The 23,719-nt window shown below is 40.2% G+C and overlaps 1 protein-coding gene across 2 annotated transcripts in view; it reads right to left on the reverse strand.

Annotated features, from left to right (window-relative positions):
- Nucleotides 1-23,719, reverse strand: part of stx17 (syntaxin 17) — a 110,045-nt gene that overhangs the window by 58,127 nt on the left and 28,199 nt on the right. For both annotated transcript variants that reach the window (XM_072575557.1, XM_072575556.1), the window contains exons 2-3: nt 21,069-21,240; nt 7,667-7,732 (exon numbers count right to left, since the gene is read on the reverse strand). In XM_072575557.1, the coding sequence (XP_072431658.1) occupies nt 7,667-7,732; nt 21,069-21,191 (189 nt within the window). In that variant the 5' untranslated portion in view covers nt 21,192-21,240. The remainder of the gene's footprint in view (nt 1-7,666; nt 7,733-21,068; nt 21,241-23,719) is intronic.

Below are 23,719 nucleotides of genomic sequence, written 5' to 3' on the forward strand. Positions count from 1 at the left end.
TTCCTATAGGCCCATCTCACTCTGAATGTTGATTTCAAAATCCTATCTAAGACGTTTGCACTAAGACTAGAAACTGTGCTGCCTTCCATCATTAAGGAGGATACAACGGGTTTTATAAACGGTCACAGATCATCAAATAATGTCAGGTTACTTAACATGATCCAAGTATGTCAACAACGATCAATACAGGGATTAGTGATCTCTCTCGACGCAGAAAAGGCATTTGACCAGGTAGAGTGGCCATATCATTTTTATACTTTAAAGCGGTTTGGCTTGGGCAAGGTCTTTATCAAATGGGTAAAGGTTTTGTATAGTTACCATCTTGCCGTGATCCTCACCAATCGTGCACGATCAGGCAATTGTTTGCAAATGATTATACAGGCACCTCATGAGGAAGCACCACCGAGTACCTTATAGAATATTGAATACAAAGTCCCTCAGTTTTTTTTTAACCTCATCAAATGACTTCCTTTTGCAGATCACAGACACAGAAAAGTCTTGAAAGAACATTATCCTGGATGCCTTATAAATTGAGGCCTGTGGATCCTTCCCCAGCACTTTGGAAGCTTCCATAGTTCTCTGCTTGCCCTGTAGAACTGGAATCGCACCAAAACCAGGTGGGGGCGCTGGTCCGGGACAGACCATCGCACCATAACCCAGTGAACTCTGTCAACCTTCATCCAGCCCGCCCCGGCATCGCAGCAGCCAGTCTTCAAAAACACTTGCTGGCTGCTTGCCTCCACTCCCTACAGCAGATTCATGACAAGGATATTCTTTCTCCTACCTCTATTTTCAAGGTTGTCAACCTGTTTGGTTAAGGTCTGGACCTGTTTCTCGAGGGCCTGGATCCACTCTGTTGAGGACTCTATTACGGTCTTCAATGTTGCAGTCCGCTGCTCGACCTCTTCCATCTGCTTTCCAAGTCCTAAATGCTCCTTCTCATTCTTGTACAGCATGGCCAAAATTGACCCCAGCCGAGTACGACTCTCCTCAACCGACACCTCTATCATCTCCTGAAGCTGCACGAATTCTACAGCCATGGTCTACTGTGTAGGTGATTCCATTACAGCTGTGGTCACAGTCGCGGGTGTGCCCGATGCTGTCAGTGAATGCCCAGTGTGTTGGGACTTAGTTGAACTTTTCCCTTTAGTCATCTTTGCTTATCAAAACAGGATTTAAACAGTTCTACAACCGTTTAACAATAATTTTTTCCAAAAGAAACCTACGTGGGGGCAGGCAAAAACACCTTCCAGTTCACCACCATCTTCACCTCCCGACCCTTACTTAAACGGTTGGAGTATAAAAGTAGGCAAGTCTTACTGCAACTGTATAAGATGCTGGTGAGATCACATTGTGACGACAGTGAGTAGTTTTGTTCATGTTATTCAAAAGATATTATTTCACTGAAGACAGTTCAGAGAATGTTCACTATGATGATCCATGATATGGAGTAATTATCTTATGCTAAAGAGGTTGGGACTCTACTCACTGGAATTTAGAAGAATAAGATACAATCTCATTGAAACATAGAGGATTCTTAAGGGTCTTGACAGGGTGATTCCTGAGTGGATCTTTCCTCTCATTGGACAGTCTAGGACCAAACGGCATAGTCTCAGAGTAAAGGAGCATCAATTGAAGATTGAGGTAAGGAGGGATTTCTTCTCTTAGAGGGTTGAGGATCTTTGGAACTCCTTGCCATAGAGAGCTCGGAGGACAAATTCCTTGGATGTCTTTGAGGCGGAGATAAATAAGTTCTTAGTAGAGGAATCAAGGGTTACAGGGAAAGGGTAGGAAAGTGGATGTGAGGAATGTCAGGCAGCCATGATCCTAATGAATGGCGGAGCAGGCTCAGGGGCCAAACAGCCTTCTCCTGTTCCTATTTCTTATGGTCTTTTGACGGGAGGCTGTTCAAAATGATTGTCCCAATCATGCATCTTGTCAGGTTATTCCTTGTAACATCCCCTTAAAACTTTCCGTACTGTGTGATCTTTGTCAATATTATTTTTATAAATATGTTAGACAATAGGCACATTCAATTACGTAAACATATAAATCCTAACAACAGATATATGTTACAAATGAACGATGTATAACTGTTACAACAGACCACAGACTGTTAAAGGTTATAACTTGTTATAACCCATACCTCAGTAGTTTCAATTCTACAGTATTTGTCAAAATAAAGTTGCAACAGTCGGTCAACTAGAAATGTCAGCAAAACTGACAGAAATCTCTCTATCCCTCTCATCAGTCATTGATGGTGAATATTGTGAAAGTCATTAAGACGTAGTCAAAAAAGTCATGAACTACACAAAGAAATTACTAAAACTTACACGGGCCTAAACTCCCCCCCAACAACCCCCAAAAAAAAATTATGTTTCTACTGCTCCTACCTCATTTTAAAATGCTCGATATGCTTAATGTGATCAAAGCTGATGTTTACTTAATCAAAAAAAAGCAAAAGTCACTGAGACTTACAGTCCAAATAATACCTATTGAAGGTTTTCAATTTTTTTGTGGTCACTTAAACGCAACCACACATACTGGTTTTTCTTTCAAAGTAAAACTAACTAACTTCTTTAACAGATTAACTTGCAACGGCTTAACAACAACATTGGACTGAAACTGAAAATCCAAAAATTCAAACTGATCAATGACTAAAGCGGAGAAGAGTGCTGTACAATGACAGACTTCAATCAAGATTAATCAGATATAAATGTAAGAATAAAATGTCAATATTAAAATAAAACTTGGGAGGGCTCCAGTGTGTCAGTCAAGTAGACTGCTCTGTCTTTATTAGTATAGAGCTTCTGAGTGTTGTTGTAGTCCTAGATGAATGCAGCTTCAGAGAGTAATCCACCACATTCTTCAGTCATGTCTTGTAATTATGGGCAGACGACACAGGGTCAGGAGATGGATTACTTATTGCATAATTCCCAGAGTTCGACTTGCCCTTGTAGCTACAGTATTGTAAGTTGGTCTAGCTCAGTTTCTGCTCAATGGTTAAACGGCTTCTGCCCAAGGATCTGTTAGTGGCAAACTTGACTTAACAATAGTAATGTCAAGTGATGAGGAAATGGCTAAATTCTCTCTGGTTGGAGATGGTCTTTGTCTCGCAATTGTGTGGCACAAATGTCACTTGCCCTTATCAGCTCAAGCCTGAATGTTGGAATAACTTCAAGTACTGCAACCCCACAGGAAAGTTCCTGGCTGATGAATCAAATATCCAACGTGATCTCAAATTCCACAAACATAATTGTGAAAGTTGACACAGGGAAGTAGCTAATACTGAGCCCCAAATGTATTTTTCTTTATTTGCCCTTATCTCAAAAGCTTATTTAGATAAAATATGCAAGATGACAACCCAAACTCATCCCCCAACCCCCAAGATAATGGGCCTAACCAATAGTTGAACAAGACTATGATCTGGCTAATTTTTCCTTAACAGTTTTCATCTCAAACACACTGAGTCAGCCAACCAATACAGCCAATTTAGTCTGACAATTATCACAAAGAGATGTAGTCACAGGAAGAACAGATGAAATTAATGCATCAAATAAGACAAATTCAGGAAACCCAGAAGCAGAATAGGCCATTCAGCCCATCAAGCTTGCCTTGTCATTATAGATCATGGCTGATAGTCTTCTTAATACCATTGCCCACATTGGTTCTTCTATGTCTGTGCAACAAGTAACATCCTCAAGATGTCCAATAATTTTGTCAAGTTCAATTTCTCTTCTATAAATCCATGTTAGCACCGTCCAATTTTTCCATTTTCTTTTCTAAAATATTCAGTTATCATACCCTGTATAGTGGTTGCTGACATTTCCTCTACTACAGTCGTCAAGTGACAAGTCTCTAGTTCTCCACTTTTCCTCTATCTTCCTTTTTAAATAGTAGAATTACATTTGCCAGCTTCCAGCTCGCAGGAACAGTTCCAGAGAACAAAAGAATGTTAAATGATAACCCATTAATGCATCCATTGGATCAACTGCTATTTCCTTCTGAGACCTGTCTAATGACAAATCCTTCAGTGCATTTTCTAATCCATCCTAACCAATTTATCCTCATCCCATACCCTCAGTTTCCTTTGCTCAGATTTAAGATTTTAATTTCAGAATGAATTGTCACATTCAAACTTCATGTAAAATTCTATTACAATCACTATTTCCCAAAAATTCCCTTTCTCATCACACATCAAATCCAAAATAGCCTGAGCCCCAGTTGATCCTCAAAATACAGTTTCACATAACCCATCTTGTGCACACTCCAGACTATCTTCACTTTGGTGTCTGGCTAGCAAATGTTAAACCTCATAATCCTAAAATGTTGCACAAATACTTCTGGAGTCTGAATGACCTGAAACTAGCCAGGCTGCCTATATGGAGCATTAGATGATAAAGCAAGGTCCCATGAGCTCTCTCAACTTGACATAAAGGATTTTATGGTACTGTTTGAAAAATGTCCCTAGCCGACATTCATCCACTCATCAAAAACAGACCACTTAATCATTTAGTTAAATGCTGCTGTAATATATTGATGTGTGCAACTTAGCTCCCATGTTCTCCTGCATTGCAACAGTGACTACTCTTCAAAAATATTGCATTGACTATAAAGTGGCTTGAGATGTCCTCAGGTAGTGAACAATGCTTAAACAAATTAAAGTCTTTCCTTCTTTTCTATTACAGAACCAATATTTAAAATAAATAGGCAAATGTTAATCTGCATCATAAAAATCTAACCATTGTCCTCTAAAAGTACAATTTCTGAGCTTTTGTGTTGTTTTTTAATGGCATGTAAGCATCACTGACAAGGCCAGAATTGTTCTGGAGAGCAGTTAAGAGTCAAGCACTAGGGATCTTGGGACACATGTAGGCAGGTTTCCTTTCTAATGGATATTAGCTAATTAGATACGTGTTAGTTCCATGGTCGCCATAACTATGAATACTTTTCAATTTCAGACATATTACTGAATTTAAATTCCACTATCTGTTGTGGTGGAATTTGAACTTTTGTCCCCAGAACATTATCCTAGGCCTCTGGTTTAGTAATCTAGTCACATTCTCATTGCGTTACAGTCCCCACTTGTCTTCTCAGAAATCCAATGCTCTTAATACAACTTTGTAAGAAAGGACTAGAACATTTATCATTCTGCTCAAAACAATGTAAAGTTTTCAGAATGACAACCCTTTCTTGCAAGGTTGTTTACATAATGCAGCAAGTTTAAGAAGTACTGATACTTAAACTGCACAGTTGGCTTGAGACTTTTTGCAAAAACTGGGTGTAATATATCTGAAATCACTCCTTATTTTGAAGGATAGAAGACAAAATGAAGAAGAAATTATAGCATTTGCAAAAGGAAAAAGTTAGGCTAGTGCATCCTTAGCCAAATGTAAAGCACATGAAATTATCCACTTTGGGAAGAAAAGTGGAAAAGCAAAATATTTTTAAACATTTGGGATTCTCTTATCCCAAAAGCTGTTGGTAGTCAGTCAATGTAGATTTTCAATAGTGAGTTTGACAGATTTTTGTACACTAAGGGAATTAAGACCATAAGATGCAAAAGCAGATGTAGGTCATTCAGCCCATTGAGTCTACTCCATCATTCAATGAGATCACGGCTGATCTAATAACTCTCAACTTTACTTTTCTGCCTTTTCTCTATAACTCTTCATTCCATAGAAAAATAGAAAATGGGAGCAGGAGTAGGGCCAATCAGCTCTTTCTGCCTGCTCTACCTTTTAATATGATCATGGCTGATCATTCAATCAAGTACCATGTTCCCGATTTCTTCCCATACCATTTGATCCCATTAGCCCAAGAACAATATCTAACTCCTTCTTGAAAATATTCAATGTTTTTAGCCTCAACTGCTTTCTGTGGCAAATAATTCCATAGGCTCTCTGGATGAAGAAATATCTCACCTTAATCCTGAAGGGTTTATCCCATATCCTTAAACAGTGACCCCTGGAGCCTGCTCCCCAGTCATCAGGAACACCTATGCTGCATTAGTCCTGTTAAAATTTTATAGGTTTCTGAAAAATTGTCTCTCATTTTTCTAAACTCTAATTAGAAATTCTGTCTCAGCCTTAAGTATACTTAACAAACCATTAATAATAAAGAATTCCACAGGTTCACAACCCTCAGAGAAGAAACTCTTCCTCACTTCTGTCCTAAATGCATGGCCCCTTATCCTGAGGTATGCCCTCTGGCCACCATTCTCCCACAAGGAGGAACAATCTTTCCATGTTTACCCTGTCAAGTCCTCTAAGAAACTTGAATGCTTTAATAAGGTCACCTCTCATTCTTCTAAACTCCAATGAGTACAGGCACAATCTACCCAACCTCTCTTTGCAGAACAATCCCTCCACATCCAGTATCAGTTGAGTAAACCTTCTCCAGGTAACTTAATACTAGAATATCTTTCCTTAGATAACAGGCCTAAAACTGCTCACAGTATTCCAGCTATAGCCGGATTGGTGCCTCATATATAGTTTTAGCAAAACTTCCTTACTTTTATATTCCAGGCCCTTCAAAAGAAAGGCCATTGGTCCATTGACCTTCCCTTTTACTCACTGAACTTGAATGCTAACCTCAAGTGATTCATGCACAAATCCCTCCGTTCTGTAGCTTTCTGCAGTCTTCTTCATTTTAGTAATATTCAGCTCCTCTATTCTTTCTGGCAAAGTGCATAACCTCAAAATTAAGGAACATAGGAACAGGGCAGGGATATGAAGTTGATATGGACTTTCAGCATAACATTGACTAGTAGAGCACACCCATGTGGTCATATGGCCCACTCCTGTTTTTTAAACATATATGTACTTATACTTGAATGCTTTAAATTAGCTGTTTCACTGTGTTTACATGTTTGCCAATCAACAGTTAAAGCTTTAATCACGAATGGAAAAGGTGAACAATTATTGGCTTGAGTCAAATCAAACAAGATATATTAAGCCACAAAATTTAGAATCAATTATTTAGCACAAGCTTAACTTCAATCATACACTAACAGTTTATCAGCATCACTACAGAAACGGCTGAGTTCTGTTGAGAGATCTTACAATTAAAAGTGTTTAAGGACTCTAGAATAGGATTCCTAAAAAGCAAATTATAAATAATGCTATTTTCTAATTAAATTAACTACTCCAGGAAGTTACAATGTACACATAAATTCTAAAAGTGCTGAAGCTGTGAAGCAATCTATTTTATTTTACTACTTTGACAAAACATATTTGAAAGATTCCCTTTTCAGATTAACAATACAGATAAGCGAACATATGTAGGCAGAAGAATTCCTGGCAATGGCACTCAAATAATTTTCAACATAAACACTGTATAGATTAGATTACTTACAGTGTGGAAACAGACCCTTCGGCCCAACAAATCCACACCAACCCGCCAAAGCGCAACCCACCCATACCCCTTCACCGAACACTATGGGCAATTTAGCATAGCCAATTCACCTGAACTGCACATCTTTGGACAGTGGGAGGAAACCGGAGCACCTGGCAGAAACCCACGCAGACACGGGGAGAATGTGCAAACTCCACACAGTCGCCTGAGGCAGAAATTGAACCCGGGTCTCTGGCGCTGTGAGGCAGCAGTGCTAACTACTGTGCCACCGTATACTAAGCTAAAAAAAAAGGCACACCACATTATTTACCTGCACCGTACGGCTGGCATTAATGTGCTCCTGGTGCAGCTTGTCCCATTGACTCCATCGCCGATACTGTAAAAAGAAAGTATTAGAATAATAAAAATAATGTAGGTACTCTCGGACAAGTGTGATCCAAGTGGTATTAAGAATTGTGATTTTTAATTTTAAATACTATTCTACTTTTCTGATTTACCTTTAGTACGTATACTTTAAAAATATTCGATGTAATGAGTAGTGCAGACTGAGAATTACAGAAAAGAGTTGTCTGAGTAAGGAGAGGCGCAAAAAGGTGAGGCAAATGCAACGGGACAACATTCAGCAGCCTTGACCCCTCCCTGATACTGGGTCCCTTAACTATGGTGTCTGTTAATGAGGGGTCCACTCCACACCACCCGTCCCCCCAACAAGGTCACCAGCAAACCTAGCCTTGTTGGCTGACCAGCCTTCAGAAGATACCAGAGGTGTTGCAAGCTCCGTTAAATCCACTGATTTCATGCGGGCTCAGGGATAACCGGTAGCTCATTAAGAAGCCTAATTGGTATCAATCACTCATAGATTCGTGCATTGGGCTGATCCCACTCCCAGTTTAATTTGGGAGAGTTTTACCGAAATCAGGAATCGAACTCTCAAAATTCTCTCAATCCCCCCACCATCACGCCTGCTCGAGTAATCTGTATTAAATTACATAGTTTCACTATCTGAAACTTTCACCTGAAAGGGATATGATTTGGAGAAGCAATTACTTTGAGGTAATTTAGGATTGAACTGGTCCTGGATTTGAAATTTATATTTATTGTGTTATTGCTTCTGCACACTGCAACTATTAAAAAGTATATTATACAAAATCATGGTATGAAGGAATGAGGATTGAAAATGCTTTGCTTTCTGGTGCAATTAACTGGATGGGACCAGTTTAGTTAGCAAATTATTCTACCCAAATTGGCTGTTCAATTCTCATACTTCCCCAGAGGGTTCTCTCTCTGATTACTGCACGATAGCAAAAAGATTACCACAGTAAAGAAACTGAAATATGTTTACAAAATTACAGATTCACAAGCACACCAAATGTTCTACAATCATACATGCAGTAAAATCTTGCAAATGAGAACACTATGTTTTCTTTAAAAAATAAAAACTCTCCAAACCCACACACTAGTTTAGATGTAGATTCTAACAATTTTCTAAATGCTGCGACTGCAATGTTAAAATAAAGACATGAAATGCATTCACAATGTCTACTCAATTAGTTTTGCTTGTGCACAGCCTATGTAGTTAAATACACAGGACTTTTACTTTTCTCTGTGCAGCGGCACATTGCAATAATTTGATTTTAATTTATTGTCACGCGTATTTTACATTAGAAATAACTAAAATAGTGAAAAGCTTTCATTTTTTGCCACAAAATGATGCTGTTTTGAATAATTAAAGATATGAGAAAAAGATAGACTCTCTTCATGCTATATCAGTCCTGAGTCAGATCATCGTCAATAACGCTTGCACTGTCTACCCTCCACCACTGTTTTGCTGCCATCTACACCTGACACAACAAATATCAAAGTTGCCGATCCTCAGGCTGCACCTTTGTTGCTGCTCCAATACTCCTCCACCACCTCCTCATCGCCTCCTGCACCAGACCAACATTAGAGTCACCTCTCTTGCTACTGGGCCAACCTCATCCATGTTGCCATGTTTCTGGTGCCACTTATAAAGATAAACTCGTGATTGGCACAGATAGGAACTTCTGGGCTGCCATTAGGAATGCCACCTAAATTGATTTTTTTTCCACATTTCTAAAAATGTTTTATGCACATTCACCAGAAAGGAAGTGAAGGACATTTTTAAAGATTTGCAATTCTAGGCTAGCAGAGGTTAGCAGGTGAGTGCAAAAGACAGAGCTTCCCAAAATGAGGTCAGGAAACCAAGTGGGGTTATGAGCTATAAATCCTGGGGTCATGAGATCTGAGACAATAATGGCCATAAGTAAAGCTTTGGTCAAGTTAAAGCTATTCTCTCGCTCTATGAGGCCCTCTCTCTCTCTCTCTCAGTTCTCCCAGGAGGGCTCGGAATGATGATAACCCTCCAAATGGAGTCACAGTGGGAAAATGTTTGAAAAGCACTCGCAAAGTATAAGGGTGAAGCATTTAGAATCTTCTATAGCTTCAAGTGCTGAATGGACAATCCACCTCCTCCTGAGGATGCCTGCAGCACAGATGACGGTCTTCAATCAACTCAATTCGCTCCACGTGGTGTCAGAAAACAGTTTAGCATACTGGAGACAGAAAAGGCTATAGGCCTGACAGAAACCCAGTTAGAAGACTGATGACATGCACTCCAGAACTACCTGAAACCTTTGCCAACCTTTGCAGTACAGCTACAACAGTGTCATTGACCAGATAATGTAAAACATTGTCCATGTAGGTCATTCCATAAAGATCATAATACATAGGAGCATAAATATGCCATTCAGCCCAACTCTGCTGTTCAAATCGGAAATACTTGGAGAGCTGTTAAGAGTGAATCAGATTGCTGCAGGTCTGATGTCACTTGCAGGCCAGGTAAGATTTCCTTCCCAAAAGGATGCAAGTGAACCAGAAGCTTTTTATTGACAACAGCAGTTATGCAGTCACTATTAGATAACTTTTTTATTTCAAATTGCTATTGATTTCAAAAGTTATCACTATGATGGAAATTGAACTCATGCCGTCAGAACATTCGCCTGGAATTCTGGATTGCTAATCCAGTAACATTACCAATAGACCATGGCCTCCAACCACAACCATAGTGTCAAGCATGGTATATTAATATATATTAAGGACTGGGCTAACAAACAGAAAACTGAACATTGGGATAATGGAGAACTTTTGTAGGATGGCAATGTGTAACTAACAGAGTGCCACAGATATCAGTGGTGGGGCCACTTGACTTGAATAATAAAAATGAATATACTAACACCAAGTTTGCAGATTACACAAATGTAGGTGCGAGGGCAAGTGGTAAGGATGACACAAAGAGTCTGCAAAGATTAAACGAGTGGGAAAGGACTTGGCAAATGGATTATAATATGGAAAAATTGAAAATTATGCACTTTGGCAGAAAGAAGAGATGAACTTTATTTAAATGGAAAAAGACCACAGAAAACTGCAGAGTTATAACAGAACATCACATACGAAAGAGGAGGAGGAATAGGCAAGATTATATTACTTACAGTGTGGAAACAGACCCTTCGGCCCAACAAGTCCACACCGCCCCGCCGAAGCGCAACCCACCCATACCCCTACATTTACCCCTTACCTAACACTAGGGGCAATTTAGCATGGCCAATTCACCTGACCTGCACATCTTTAGACTGTGGGAGGAAACCGGAGCACCCAGAGGAAACCCACGCAGACACGGGGAGAATGTGCAAACTCCACACAGTCAGTCGCCTGAGGCGGGAAATGAACCCGGGTCTCTGGCGCTGTGAGGCAGCAGTGCTAACCACTGTGCCACCATGCCGCCCACAAATTCAGCCTCTTGAGCCTACTGTCAGTTAATGTAATCATGGCTAATCTCATCTTGAGCTCAACTCCACTTTACTGGCTACTCCTTAGAACCCTTCAAATGAGTACTGATTAAAAATCTGTCTCTGGGGATCTAAGATGGCGGTGATCTGAAGATCACACTGCAGAGCTTCGCATCGCAGCAGGAGCAGGACGGTCCTTTAACCCACCCAACCCAGGTCATAAGGATTTCTTGGGGCGTTGGAAAGATTGTGGAGCCCCAAGAAACATTTAAAAATTGACTTAACTGTATTTTCAGTCATCCAGAAATGCCTAAAAAGGGAGGAGGGGCATCTGAGGCTAGGCCTGCAGCTCAGCCTGCAGCAACCTCGGAGCCGATTACTCTCCAGGACCTGGTGAACCAGCTTTCGAAATCTCGCGAGATGCTGGGGAAACAGATTGAAGAGAAGCTGGCTCCAGTCTCTCTCATGCTGCAGAAGCATGAGCAGCAGCTGGGAGACCTGGAGAAGAGGGCGGATGAGGTGGAGCACAGGGTCACAGTGGTGGAAGCTGATGCCAGTTCATTCAAGGAAGAGATCCAAGCCGTGAAGACGCAGGTTTGTAATTTGCGTGACCATCATGAAAACAGGGGCAGGAGAAAAAACATTCAGATCATCAGTCTGCCTGAGGGTAAGGAAGGTGAGCGGCCTGTGGAATTTGTTGAAGATTAGCTTCCGAAATTCCTCAACTTGGAGACTGGAATGAGAGGATTGAAGATAGAGAGGGCTCACCAGGTCGCAGCATGGAGGTCGGGTCTGGGTCAATGCCCTCGTCCTTTCCTGATGCAGTTCCATCATTACCGGGATTAGGAGAGAGTCATGGAGGCTTCCAGACTCCAGGGGAAGGATCCAAAGGCCCTAATTTATGAGGGGTCTAAGATCATGTTTTTTTCAGGACTTTTCAGCGGCGGTGATCCAGAAACGAAAATCGTATGATGGTGTCAAGAGAAGATCGAAGGAGCTTGGGATTCAGTACTCCCTGAGATATCCGGCAGTGCTTCGGATCACCTTAGATGGATCCATGCATCTCTTTGACACATTGGAGAAGGCAAGAGACTTTTTGGACTAACTAACCTAATTTAAACAATTGTAGTATGTATAAATATTGTTGCTTGGGTATGTGTTTATCATTCTGTAAAAGAAATGGAGGAAATCCGGTTGGAGCTTTGTTTTTCCCTTTTTTTTTCCTCTATTGATAATAATTTGGTTCAAACAATGTCTGGCAGTGGTTAAGATGTACATTTTAAATTTCGAAGTTAGGACATACAAAAGGATGGGTGGGGTATTTATTCCCCCCCTTTGTTTTTTTTTATAAAAGAATTTTTTTAATTCATATTGATATTCTATGGGGTGTTTATTCTTTTTAGCTTGTGCTTGCGATGTGGCTGTAGCTGGGAGAAGTGAAGCTGGTTGAGATGGTTAGATGCCTATTTATGGGCAGTTCGGGATGGGTAGTTGCCCCCTCCAGGCAGGGGGTGAGTTCCCCTACTCCATTCTATTGGCGCTTTATATGTTGGTTTTTATTTTTAATAATTTTGTATGTTTGTTAAAAGTAGTGGTTTTAGTTTATGCAGTTTTTATATTTGGTGGACCATGCGACACTCAGGCTCAGCAATTTGTGGTTCGGGTTCCTCCTCTCTGGAATTTAAATGTAATTGCAGAAGATTATGGCTAATGATTTGATTAAATGGTGTACCGGAATATCAAGGGAAGTCACTCACCAATTAAGAGGAAGAAGGTACTCTTGAGGCTTAGAAAAGAGAAAGTCGATATTGCTTTGTTATAAGAGTTACATTTGGATGACAAGGAGCATCTGAAATTACAGCAGCATGGCATTGACAGAGTTTATTTTCATCATTTAATACCAGAAGTAGGGGAGTGGCTATATTGGTAAGGAAAAATCTCTCATTTAAATTGTTGGAATGTGTTAAAGACACAAACGGGAGGTTTGTGATTCTTAAAGCCTTGATAAATGGGGAAGAATATGGCATCTTAAATGTTTATTGTCCCCCAGTTCATCATCTTAAATTCTTGGTAGATGCTTTTTCTAAACTGATAAGTCTCAAATCTTGGCACATCATTATAGGGGAGATTTTAACTACCTCATGGACCCCACAGTAGACAGGTTGCCTAAAGGTCCCTCGATACCCTCTGCACAAACTAAACAGTTATCGGGTCTGTGTGGGCAAGTAGGGTTGGTGGACGTCTGGAGGGGTCTCCACCCTACAGGTAGGGATTTCACGCTTTTCTCCAATCCACATAGATGTCACACGAGGATTGATTTTTTCTGACCCCTGCGGTAACCCTGGATCTGGTGGCATCCTGTACGATTGGTAATACTGCCATCTCTGATCATGCTCCAGTGTACCTCATGGTTAAAATTAAGGATGTTACAGTGGATTCAAGGTACTGGCAAATGGACCCCTTTATTCTCATGGACAGTAAGTTTGTGGAGTATTTCTCTAGGGAATTTCGGGCATTCCTAGTCATCAACATAGGCTTGGTTGATAGCTCATCTGTTCTCTGGGAAACTGCCAAAGCTTATGCCGGGGGTTAGTTATTTCATGTTCCATCAGTAGGAAGCTGCAGAAGGGTGAGCAGCAACGTCTCGTTGAAGCACGGTTGAAGGCAGCCGAGAAGGCCTATTTTGACAGACCCCCGTTGGTCAAACTACAGAGGATTACGGCACTGCAGTTTACACTAAATTCAGCGCTCACACAGACAGCAAAGAAGGAACTGGCTTTTGCAAAGCAAAGGTTATACGAGCATGGTGACAAGCCAGGCAAATACTTAGCATACCTTGTTAGAAAGAGGACTGCCCCACAAACCATTACAGCGATTAAAGAGGGGTCTGGGAACCTAACATGTGATTCTAAAAAGATTAATGTGGCGTTCCAGAGATTCTACTCTAAGTTGTATCAGTCTGAGAATTACAAGGAGGGGCAGGCCAAAATGGAATCCTTTATTAGAGATCTGAAACTCCCGGGTGTGACTCTCGAACAACAGTCCTTTCTCAATGCCCCATTATCAGAGCAAGAAGTGCAGGAAGCTGTGAGGCAGCTTCAGAGTGGAAAGGCGCCCAGTCCTGATGGACTTCCCAGTGAATTCTATAAGGAATTTATAAGTATACTGTCTGGCCCGATGCTGAATATGTTTAATGATTCATACACAGTCATGTTTGTCTCCCACCATCTCTGAGAGGGGCCAATATTTCACTTATCCTTAAAAAAGGTAAAGATCCAGAAGACTGTGCTTCATACAGGCCATCTCGCTCTTAAATGTGGACTTTAAGATCCTCTCTAAGGCTCTTGCGTTAAGGCTGGAGACTGTGTTACCCTCTATTAATAAAGAGGATCAGACGGGCTTCATAAAGGGTCGCAGATCCTCCAATAACGTTGGGAGGCTGCTTAACATAATTCAAGCATGCCAACAGCAGTCAATACAGGGACTGGTGATTTCTTTAGATGCAGAGAAGGCATTTGACCGAGTTAAGTGGCCATATCTTTTCTATACTCTAGACCGGTTTGGTCTGGGCGAAGCTTTCATAAGATGGATAAAGGTTCTCTACAGTGTACCTCTCGCTGCGGTCATTACCAATGGGGTACGATCAAGTAATTTTAATATTTCTCGGGGCAGCAGGCAGGGCTGTCCCCTTTCACCATTACTTTTTACGTTGGGGATTGAACTGTTGGCAGAGACCTTTCGTGGGGATCTCAATATATCAGCTCCAGAAGTGGGGTCAAAATTACGTAAGATCTTGCTGTATGCAGACGATGTTCTAATTTTCTTGACAAATCCAGCAGTCTCAGTGCCTTGCCTGATACAATGCATTCATGCGTTTGGCGCTTTTTCAGGGTATAAGATTAATTTTGCTAAATCAGAGGCTATGCCTATGGGTGGTCTTACGAAAGAGTTGGCTCTTGAGAGTGACTATAGATTCCCATTTAGGTGGTCACAGGGGGGTTTTGTGTATTTGGACATATTCATTACTCCAGTTCTGGATTGGCTGTTCAAAGCCAATTTTACTCAATTATTTGGAAAAATTAAACAAGTATGCCAAAGATGGGAGGCACTTCCAGTCTCATGGTTGGGTCGAATAGCGCTTATTAAGATGAATATTCTCCCTCGTTTGCTATACCCTATACGGAATGTAGGAGAGTTTAAAAGTAGGTTTGCAGATGATACAAAAATTGATGAGGTGGCAATTAGTGGAGATGATTGCCTTAAAAGGAGGATATAAAAATGGGGCTGGTCAGGTGGGCTGATCAGTGGCAAATGGAATTCAATCTGGGTGAGAGGTGATATACTTGAGAAAGATAAACTAGGCAACAGAATACAGGATGAACAGTAGGGGTCTGGAAAGCATGGAGGATCAGAGGGACACTGGAGTGCATATATCCATTGGTCCCTTAAGGTAGTGGGACAGGTAGATGCAGTGGTCAAGAAGGCATATGGGATATTTATTAGCCAGAGAGGGAGGGCAAGAGACAAAAGAAAAACTGTAGAGGTTGGAATCCAAAGCAGACAGGAAGCTGGAAGAACACAGCATTCCAGGCAGCATCAGGAGGTAACCCTACTTCAGGACTACGGGCAATGCTAGAACTATATAAAAACTTGGTTAGGTCATAGCAAGAGCGTTGTGTGCAGTTCTGAAATCCACATTAAAGAAGGCACGTGACTGAACTGGAGAGGGTGCAGAGAAGACTTACCAGGATGTTGCCTGTATTAGAGAGCTTTAGTTATACTGGGGTTGTTTTCCTTGAAGCAAAGGAGACTGAGGTGATGGGAGGGATCGTGACTGAGGTATATGAAATAATGAGGGACATGGATAGGATAGACAAGAAGCAACATTTTCCCTTGGTGGAGGGCTCAATGACCAGGAGGCATAAATTGAAGGTAAGAGGCAAGAGGTTTAAAGAGGATGAGATGAAATTTTTTTTTAAATTAGGGGTGTCAGGAATCTTGAACTCACTGCCTGAAAGGTACACATAGAAACCCTTATAACATTTAGATATTTAGATGTGCACTTGTGATGCCAAGGCATAGACGTCTATAGGACAACTGCTAGAAAATAGGATTAGAATAGGTGCTTGCTTTTGACAAGTACAGATTTAGAGGGTCAAAGGACCCTTTTTGCACTGTGGACCTCTATGATTAAGTGTCAGACATGACCAACTCAAACAAGAAAAACAATCTCTGCTTGAGATTCAACACCACCGTTGCACCACTAAGACTAGCTTAACAGTTTAAATCTAGCCTGCACAAAAGTGGCTGGAACAGATGCAGTAAGTGATTCTGACCTGGAAATGCCAAAATTAAGGCTTACAATCATTTGATGGAGAAAGTAAAAGGTGAAGGTTAAAGCAGGGTTAAGAAGATTCTATCCCTCATCTCTGCCAAACACACACAGTGGCTCGATGGTTAGCACTGCTGCCTCACAGCGCCATGGACCCAGGTTCAATTCCAGCCTCGGGCGACTGTGTGGAGTTTGCATGTTCTCCCCGTGTCTACATAGGTTTCCTCTGGGTTCACCAGTCTCCTCACATAATCCAAAGATGTGCAGGTTAGGTGAACTGGCCATGCTAAATTGCCCATACTGTTCAGGGATGTGTAGGTTAGATGCATTAGTCAAGGGTAAATAAAGAATAATAGGGGAGGGGAATGGGTCTGGGTTACTCTTCTGAGGTCGGTGTGGATTTGTTGGGCCAAAGGACCTGTTTCCACACTGTAGGGATTCTATGAAATACACACCAATAACTGTGGAAGCTGATAGTGATTGAGGTTAATGCCAGCAGTCCAACAGCAAGATTCTGAATGCAGTGCTATAATAGGTTAAATGATCTAACGCAAGTGGGTGAGGTTAATGACTGCACCATCAAATGTCATAATCTTTCAATTGGATCACTGATCTCAGATATACCTCGGGCACCACACCCTTATTACTCACCTGACGAAAAAAAACGCTATCAATCAAGACTTATACCTTACAAACGTAAGATCTACCCCACCCTCAGATAATTAAAACTACTGCAAACCCCACACCCACATATTGCATTTGAACAGTGGAGAAACAATAAAATGACGGAAACAAAAAAGATAAACCATCAATTCCTTTCATGCTTACAGATCCTGATACAGTGTGTAAAATAGGCAAGAACAGGCAGAGTTTCAACAATGAGACACAATGAATGGCCTGCAGCCAGGACAAGGTGCAAGGATAGTACAGATACCACATCACAGGAGGACAAATCTGGCAGGAGTTATACTGCAAAGATGATAACTTCAATACCACTGCTCAAAGAGCTTATTGGGGGGGGGCACAACAATCTAGCAAACTGTCCTCCAACAAGTTATTATGATTGCTGAGATTCCACCATCAGGGAGTAGCAGTGATTCCATGAGCCCCCTGCTATCTGATCGGAAGATGATATCATTCATATCTGCAGTCTGCTCCAATGAAATTCAGCACACACAAGCACTAAGAGATTCCTAAGGGTGATTCCTCTTCTTGCCTGGTGGTCAGGCCTGCCCCTTTATGATGGTGAAGTGTGAAACAAGAGAGCTCTTGAGAGTTGCTCAGCTCAGTACTGCAAGGAATCTCCAGAAAGGATTCAGACAGCTAAATCATTGTTTCAACACTCCAACGGTCTACTCTATTACATTCCCTGTGGCAGCAGGTTTCCAGTGTGCACATGCTGTGTTAATGTACATGAGGAACCACAGTCACAATCCATGTCATCAAAAGGCATCACTTTTCACTTAGTAGCTACCCTTTGGTTCACTGGGGTGATTCAAATGCTGCTATTACAAATGACCGTCACAAAATGAAGGCATTGCAACTACTGCCAGGGTAACGTGCATTAACCAGCCTGATAGGCTGCTATAGTTACACATGAGCTGGATGCTGAGGGAGTGAGGTTCCCTTTCAGCTCAAGTATATGACGAAGCTAACTTTTACTGACTGCATGAACATTACCTTGTGGGCAATGATAACTTGTACCATGGAAAACTTGGAATACCAAAGCTCACTATGTTTATTTATCTCTGGCAAGACAGAATGAAATGTAAAATAAATCAGAAAATGTTACTAAGATTCAACAGATCAGGCCAAATCTGTGGAGTGAGTTTCAGGTTGATGTCCTTTCATCAGAACCGGAAATATTTCAAATGGTTTTAATAGCAGCTGGGAAATCGCTGAGGGATGGGGAGATGGGATTCACTCACAGGAAGGACAAGAGAGAAAGTCTAAAATTCAGCAAAGATTAAATGACAAAAATGTTGAAAGCACAAGGCTAAAGGAGATGATAATAGAACAAGTAAAGAAACAAGACACCAAGGGGCCTCTACACCCTTATTCCCTTTTCCTCCCTCTGACCCCATCCCTTCTTGAAATTTAATTCCTTGCCATGCTTTCATTAAATTTTAAAATCTCCCCCACTCAAATGTTTATTCTCAGCAAAATCTTTATCTCCTTTCACCCACATTTCAGCAAATTTCCAATTTAGAATAAAGCCAATTCTGTCGTTCACCTCCTTGTGCACATCTTTGGCTGGGAGCCTTCTCTCCGCAATCTCCAGCGCACCCTTTATTCCATCTTCAAAATTCTCTCCCAAGCTAGACTTCTCCTCTGGCCAGGAGCAAAATGGAACACGCTCAACTTGCCTGGATATGGCTCCAAAGACACTGACTAATCCTGGACAAAGCAGCTTGCTTGACTGGCACATCTACCACCATGAGCATTCAGTACCTTTACCATAAGGCACAGTAGCAGAGATGTGCACCATCTATAAGATGAATAGCAGCAAGCAGCCAAGTCTCCTTCAAAAGCACCTTCCAAATCCATAACCTGGAGCACTGGGAAGGACCGGAGTATATGGGAACACCACCACTTGCAAATTCATCTCCAAACCACACACCATCATGATTTGGAATTACATCACATTCTTTCAGTGTTCTAGATCAAAAGCCTGAACTCCCTTCCTAATGGCTCTGAGGGTGTTCCTACAACTCAAACTGCAGGAATTCACCAACACTTCTTAGGATCAATCAAAGAGGAGTAATTAATGATGGCCTTGTCAATGACACCCACTTTCCAACAGAAAATTATTAAAATTCTGTGGTTTGGCTATTAACTGAAATCCATTGCAAGCCCATTGACTCCCATCACTACCCAAAGGCAGAGGAAATCAACCAGTAACAAACAGAACCAAAGTTTCAAGCTCTTCATGATCACTAGGTGTCACAAATGATTTACAGCCAATGAAGGACTTTTGAAAGGTTGTTACCATTGTAGAAATTGGGCCATTCATAAACAATATCTTCTAGGAATAAATAGAATAAAAAACGCTTAATAAGCATTGAGAAGACCACCTCAGAAACGAAACCATTTTATATCTCTCTTCAGAGCACAAATAGTCCCTGAAAACATCAAAATATCTTAAATTAGGCTTCCATATTGACAGTCCTAAATTGGTGGGATGATGCTTTGCAAATTATATATTTTTGCAAGTGTTTAAAACGGGCCAAGAGATTACCCGCAGTGTGACATTAATTAAAAAGCTGACCTCAAAGGGTGAGAAAGATAACCATCCTGACATATTGAAGACCTGTTCCATAATCATTAACAAGATAATATAATGACTACCACACCCTACAATTCAAGCATATTAACTAGTTCTCCTCAGACTGCAGGGATAGTTAGGCAGCTGCCCTCCTAAAATGAAAGATGGACCAGGAAAGATGTAGATAATCTCAGGGAAGAGTTTCCTAACATCCAGCTAGAGAGCAAAAATGCTGCCATCACAAGTTACTGAGATGAACACACATTCTGCCAACCAGTATCTATCCTCTAGTAAGAGTGAACTACCCTCAACTGTTATTAGTTCTATACTTTTTCTATCTATTTAGTTCACATAATATCTAAATAAACTGCTAATTTTTTATACATTATTTTCAAATTACTTGTGGAGAGGTGACTATTTTAGATAACTGTGGCCTCAAACTTCACAAATGTAAGAAACAGAGCAGCAACCTGTACACAGCAAACTCCTACAACAACAACGCAATCATGAGAAGATAATTTGCTTTTCTGTAATGCTGATTGAAAGATAAATATTGGCCACCAGGGATAACCCCTGCCCTTGCACTTTTTCAAAACTATGCCATGGGTTCTTTTATATGGCATATCATGTCAGCAGATCTCCTGGCAGGAGCAGTTGCAAGCAGCAGGAAAATTGCCCAAAGCTGCATGCAGTGCTCTAGATAGCATTTAACCAAACCTCTGGATCATTAAGCATCACTTCTTACTCTTTGGATTCCAATGTCCTTGAGATAAAAGCCAATAATCCATTCACGTGGAGTTATCCAGCCTTCAAACTCCTTTAAGCTAATGAATTTCAAGTAATGAGCATTTCAGAGGAAACTTTATTTTAATTCATTCACGTGATGTGGGTGTCACTCGCTAGGCAGTATTATTGCCCATCCTAATTGCCAGGGGGCAGTTAAGAGTCAACCACACTGCTGTGGGTGTGAAGTCAGGGAAGCATAGCAGTTTCCTTCCCTAACAAGATATTAATGAACCAGATGGGCTTTTCTGACAGTCGGCAATGGATGCATGGTCATCATTAGACTCTTAATTCCAGATTTTTATTGAATTCAAATTCCACCATCTCCTGTGATGGGATTTGAATCCGGGTCCCCAGACATTATCTAGATCTCTGGATTTACAGTCCAGCAGTGATACCACTAAGCCATCGCCTTCCCATAACTTTATAATTATCCAGTGTATTCTGCTCTTGAAACAGACACAGTAAATATTTTATTTCAAATTTACACCGCTCGAATGAAAATATTTGTAAAAATTCCACAAACCTTCTCAATATTTATTTGGTGCTTTTGGAGCCTTTCCAAATCGGTTGGGATTGCAACTTTAACAAATTTCTGGATAGTTGGTTCCAGTCTTCGAAGGCTCAATTTTGCAGCATCTTTCGCCATGCTGTTTCCAAACAGCAATTAGGGTCTTTCTGGTTAAGTCACATCAGACCTTAAGTCAAGATTAAAAGCAATGTTTCAAAAGGAAAAATAGTGATTTTGCAAGGTCTTTCAAAAACTCTTCTTTTCATCACAAAGTTCAATGTCTAATAAATAAACATGTTAAATAATGACTTTTAATAAGATATAAGATATTCAACATTTTTACATCTTTTTCCATTCGTGTTAAACTGCATACTTATTCTAACCCGAGTAGGGTTAGAATAAATATGCAGTTTAACACGAATGGAAAAAGATGTAAAAATATTGAATATCTTATATCACCTCAGATATAAATTGCAAATAAAAATGTCAAGGACAGTTCATGTCCACAACCTTATTCTGTGCTCTCACAATTCTTCTTCACATCTAATTGGTCATTTAAAATATGGATACAATATTATCTATATGTTAGAAAATCCACAAAAGTGCTTCTGATTAGTAAACACCATGCAAAAATAATCAAAACATCAGTTGAATTGAGAAATAAATCATGTCAGCCACACCTATTTGTGATTTTTTTGTATAAAATTCTCTCTCTGAAAATTAAAAGATGCATACTTATTTTTATCTTATGCCAGTCAAGATCTATCTGGGTTGAAACATCAAAAATCACACTGCACACTGTGAATTATCCATGTGCAATGCTTGCAGTGATCTATCAGTTTTAAATTAATTGCATTAACTAAAAAAACACAAGTGCAATGATGTTTCTTTCAATATGGTTTTGGCTAAGCACAAAAAATTGCAAATTTAAATTATTTTCATATCAAAACATTTATTTTGCACTGTAGTTATTTTAACAGAGAACCATTACTGCTTTCGTTTCAGTTTTTTCACGATTTTTAAAAAATCCTTTTCAGGCTATCTTATACAATTTCACTCAACTAAAGGAAACACGTGATTTGCTCCCATGCCTCTTTCAAAGCTGTGAAATATACTATTGCTAGTAATTGAAGTGACTTAGATATATAATTAACTAACTGCAAAGTTGTGGAATTTCCTGAGAGAGTATAACTTGGATGACACATCCAAAATTGCATCTACTCATACACCCATTTTGCCAATTTCAATTTATTCTAAAATTTTCTATCAACCTCAACTGCTCAACCTCAATATAAAGTTTAGCGCAGATGAGAAATCATCAAAATTTGAGCCTTTTAAGTTAAGTGTGAAATTCAAACCATACATCCTGCTTTAAGTGTAAAAACTAAAGTTTTGAATATTTAACAATTAATCCATATTAGACACAACGCGATTAAAAAAAAACAACTGGGTACGCTTTTTAATGTTTTGTGCTGAAACCATAATAATGCATTCAAAGAAACAAAGACAAAAGTTTTCATTCAAATATCTGCCAAAGCCGAAGAAACATCAGAAAAGTTTTTTTATTCCTTGCTCAACCTAACTTCCACTATAAAACAGAAATATCATGTGTGTTATGGCCAGTTGAGGAAGAAGAATTGGTTCCCCTCTTTTTAAATCTTTCTATTTCAGTTACAGCAAATATTTTTAATTCTCTTAGCACACAGCTATCACAGTTTAATTCAAAATGAAGGAGCCAATTGCCAAGGTTTTCTTGATTGAAATGATGAGCAATTTTATTACCTGCTCAGCCTGTGAAGAATCCAATAAAAAGTGACATCAGACACACAAACAAGTTTAAAGAGAGAGAGAGATCTGGACAGGTAAAAACAAGGCTACACAGTTTAAAAGTCCTTAGAGTCTTTGACATGTCACCTTTTAAATCTAGGCCAATGTTGGTTCATTGTTGACGCATGTCCATGGTAAGTAGCAGATTCTGTAGATATCTTTGGATTCTCAGTGAATACTTGTTACCAAGGTTGGTTTCTCACTGGGTTCTACATTCCAAGATAATGAGAGAAGCAGGCAAGGAGAAAGAGCTTCTTGGTGATTGTAACAAAGTCAGCCAGGTGGACATCATAGAATACGAGTTCCCTGATTGGACCAGGTTAACAGCTCCAATCAGGGAGCCCTGGCTGACAGATAAGTACAGAAGCATCAGATATCCTGTTCACTCAGAGTTGGCTCTGAGGGAGCTGGATCAGTATCGAAGACTCAACATACTTAAATAAAGGGTGATTTGGTAACAGAATACCAGTCTATGTGGAGTTATTTCAAGTGCCAGCTCTTATTTTCCGAAATTAATTTTACCTTTTCTCTGTTCCGTTGCTCAAAAGGCAGCTGTTGCCATATAGGTCAGTGTATATTCTGGAGTTTAGCTCAACTGTCTTTTGAACTTAGATATTACTAAACACATGATGAAACAGGAGATGGAAGTTCTTGATGCTGACTCAGTTGCCTTGTTTTCATGTGTTTAGACAAAAGCTGGGTTGATTGCTAATACTACAAATAGGTGGTGAAGCAATTGCGAATGTGCAGAAACGCAGGTTTGCAATCAAATGGAGTGTGGCTTATTGAAATCAATAGATATAACACTATGGCAGCACTGAATTATCAGTGTATGGGTT

The sequence above is a fragment of the Chiloscyllium punctatum genome, chromosome 8 (genome assembly GCF_047496795.1).
Source record: "Chiloscyllium punctatum isolate Juve2018m chromosome 8, sChiPun1.3, whole genome shotgun sequence".
Taxonomy (NCBI): Eukaryota; Metazoa; Chordata; class Chondrichthyes; order Orectolobiformes; family Hemiscylliidae; genus Chiloscyllium; species Chiloscyllium punctatum.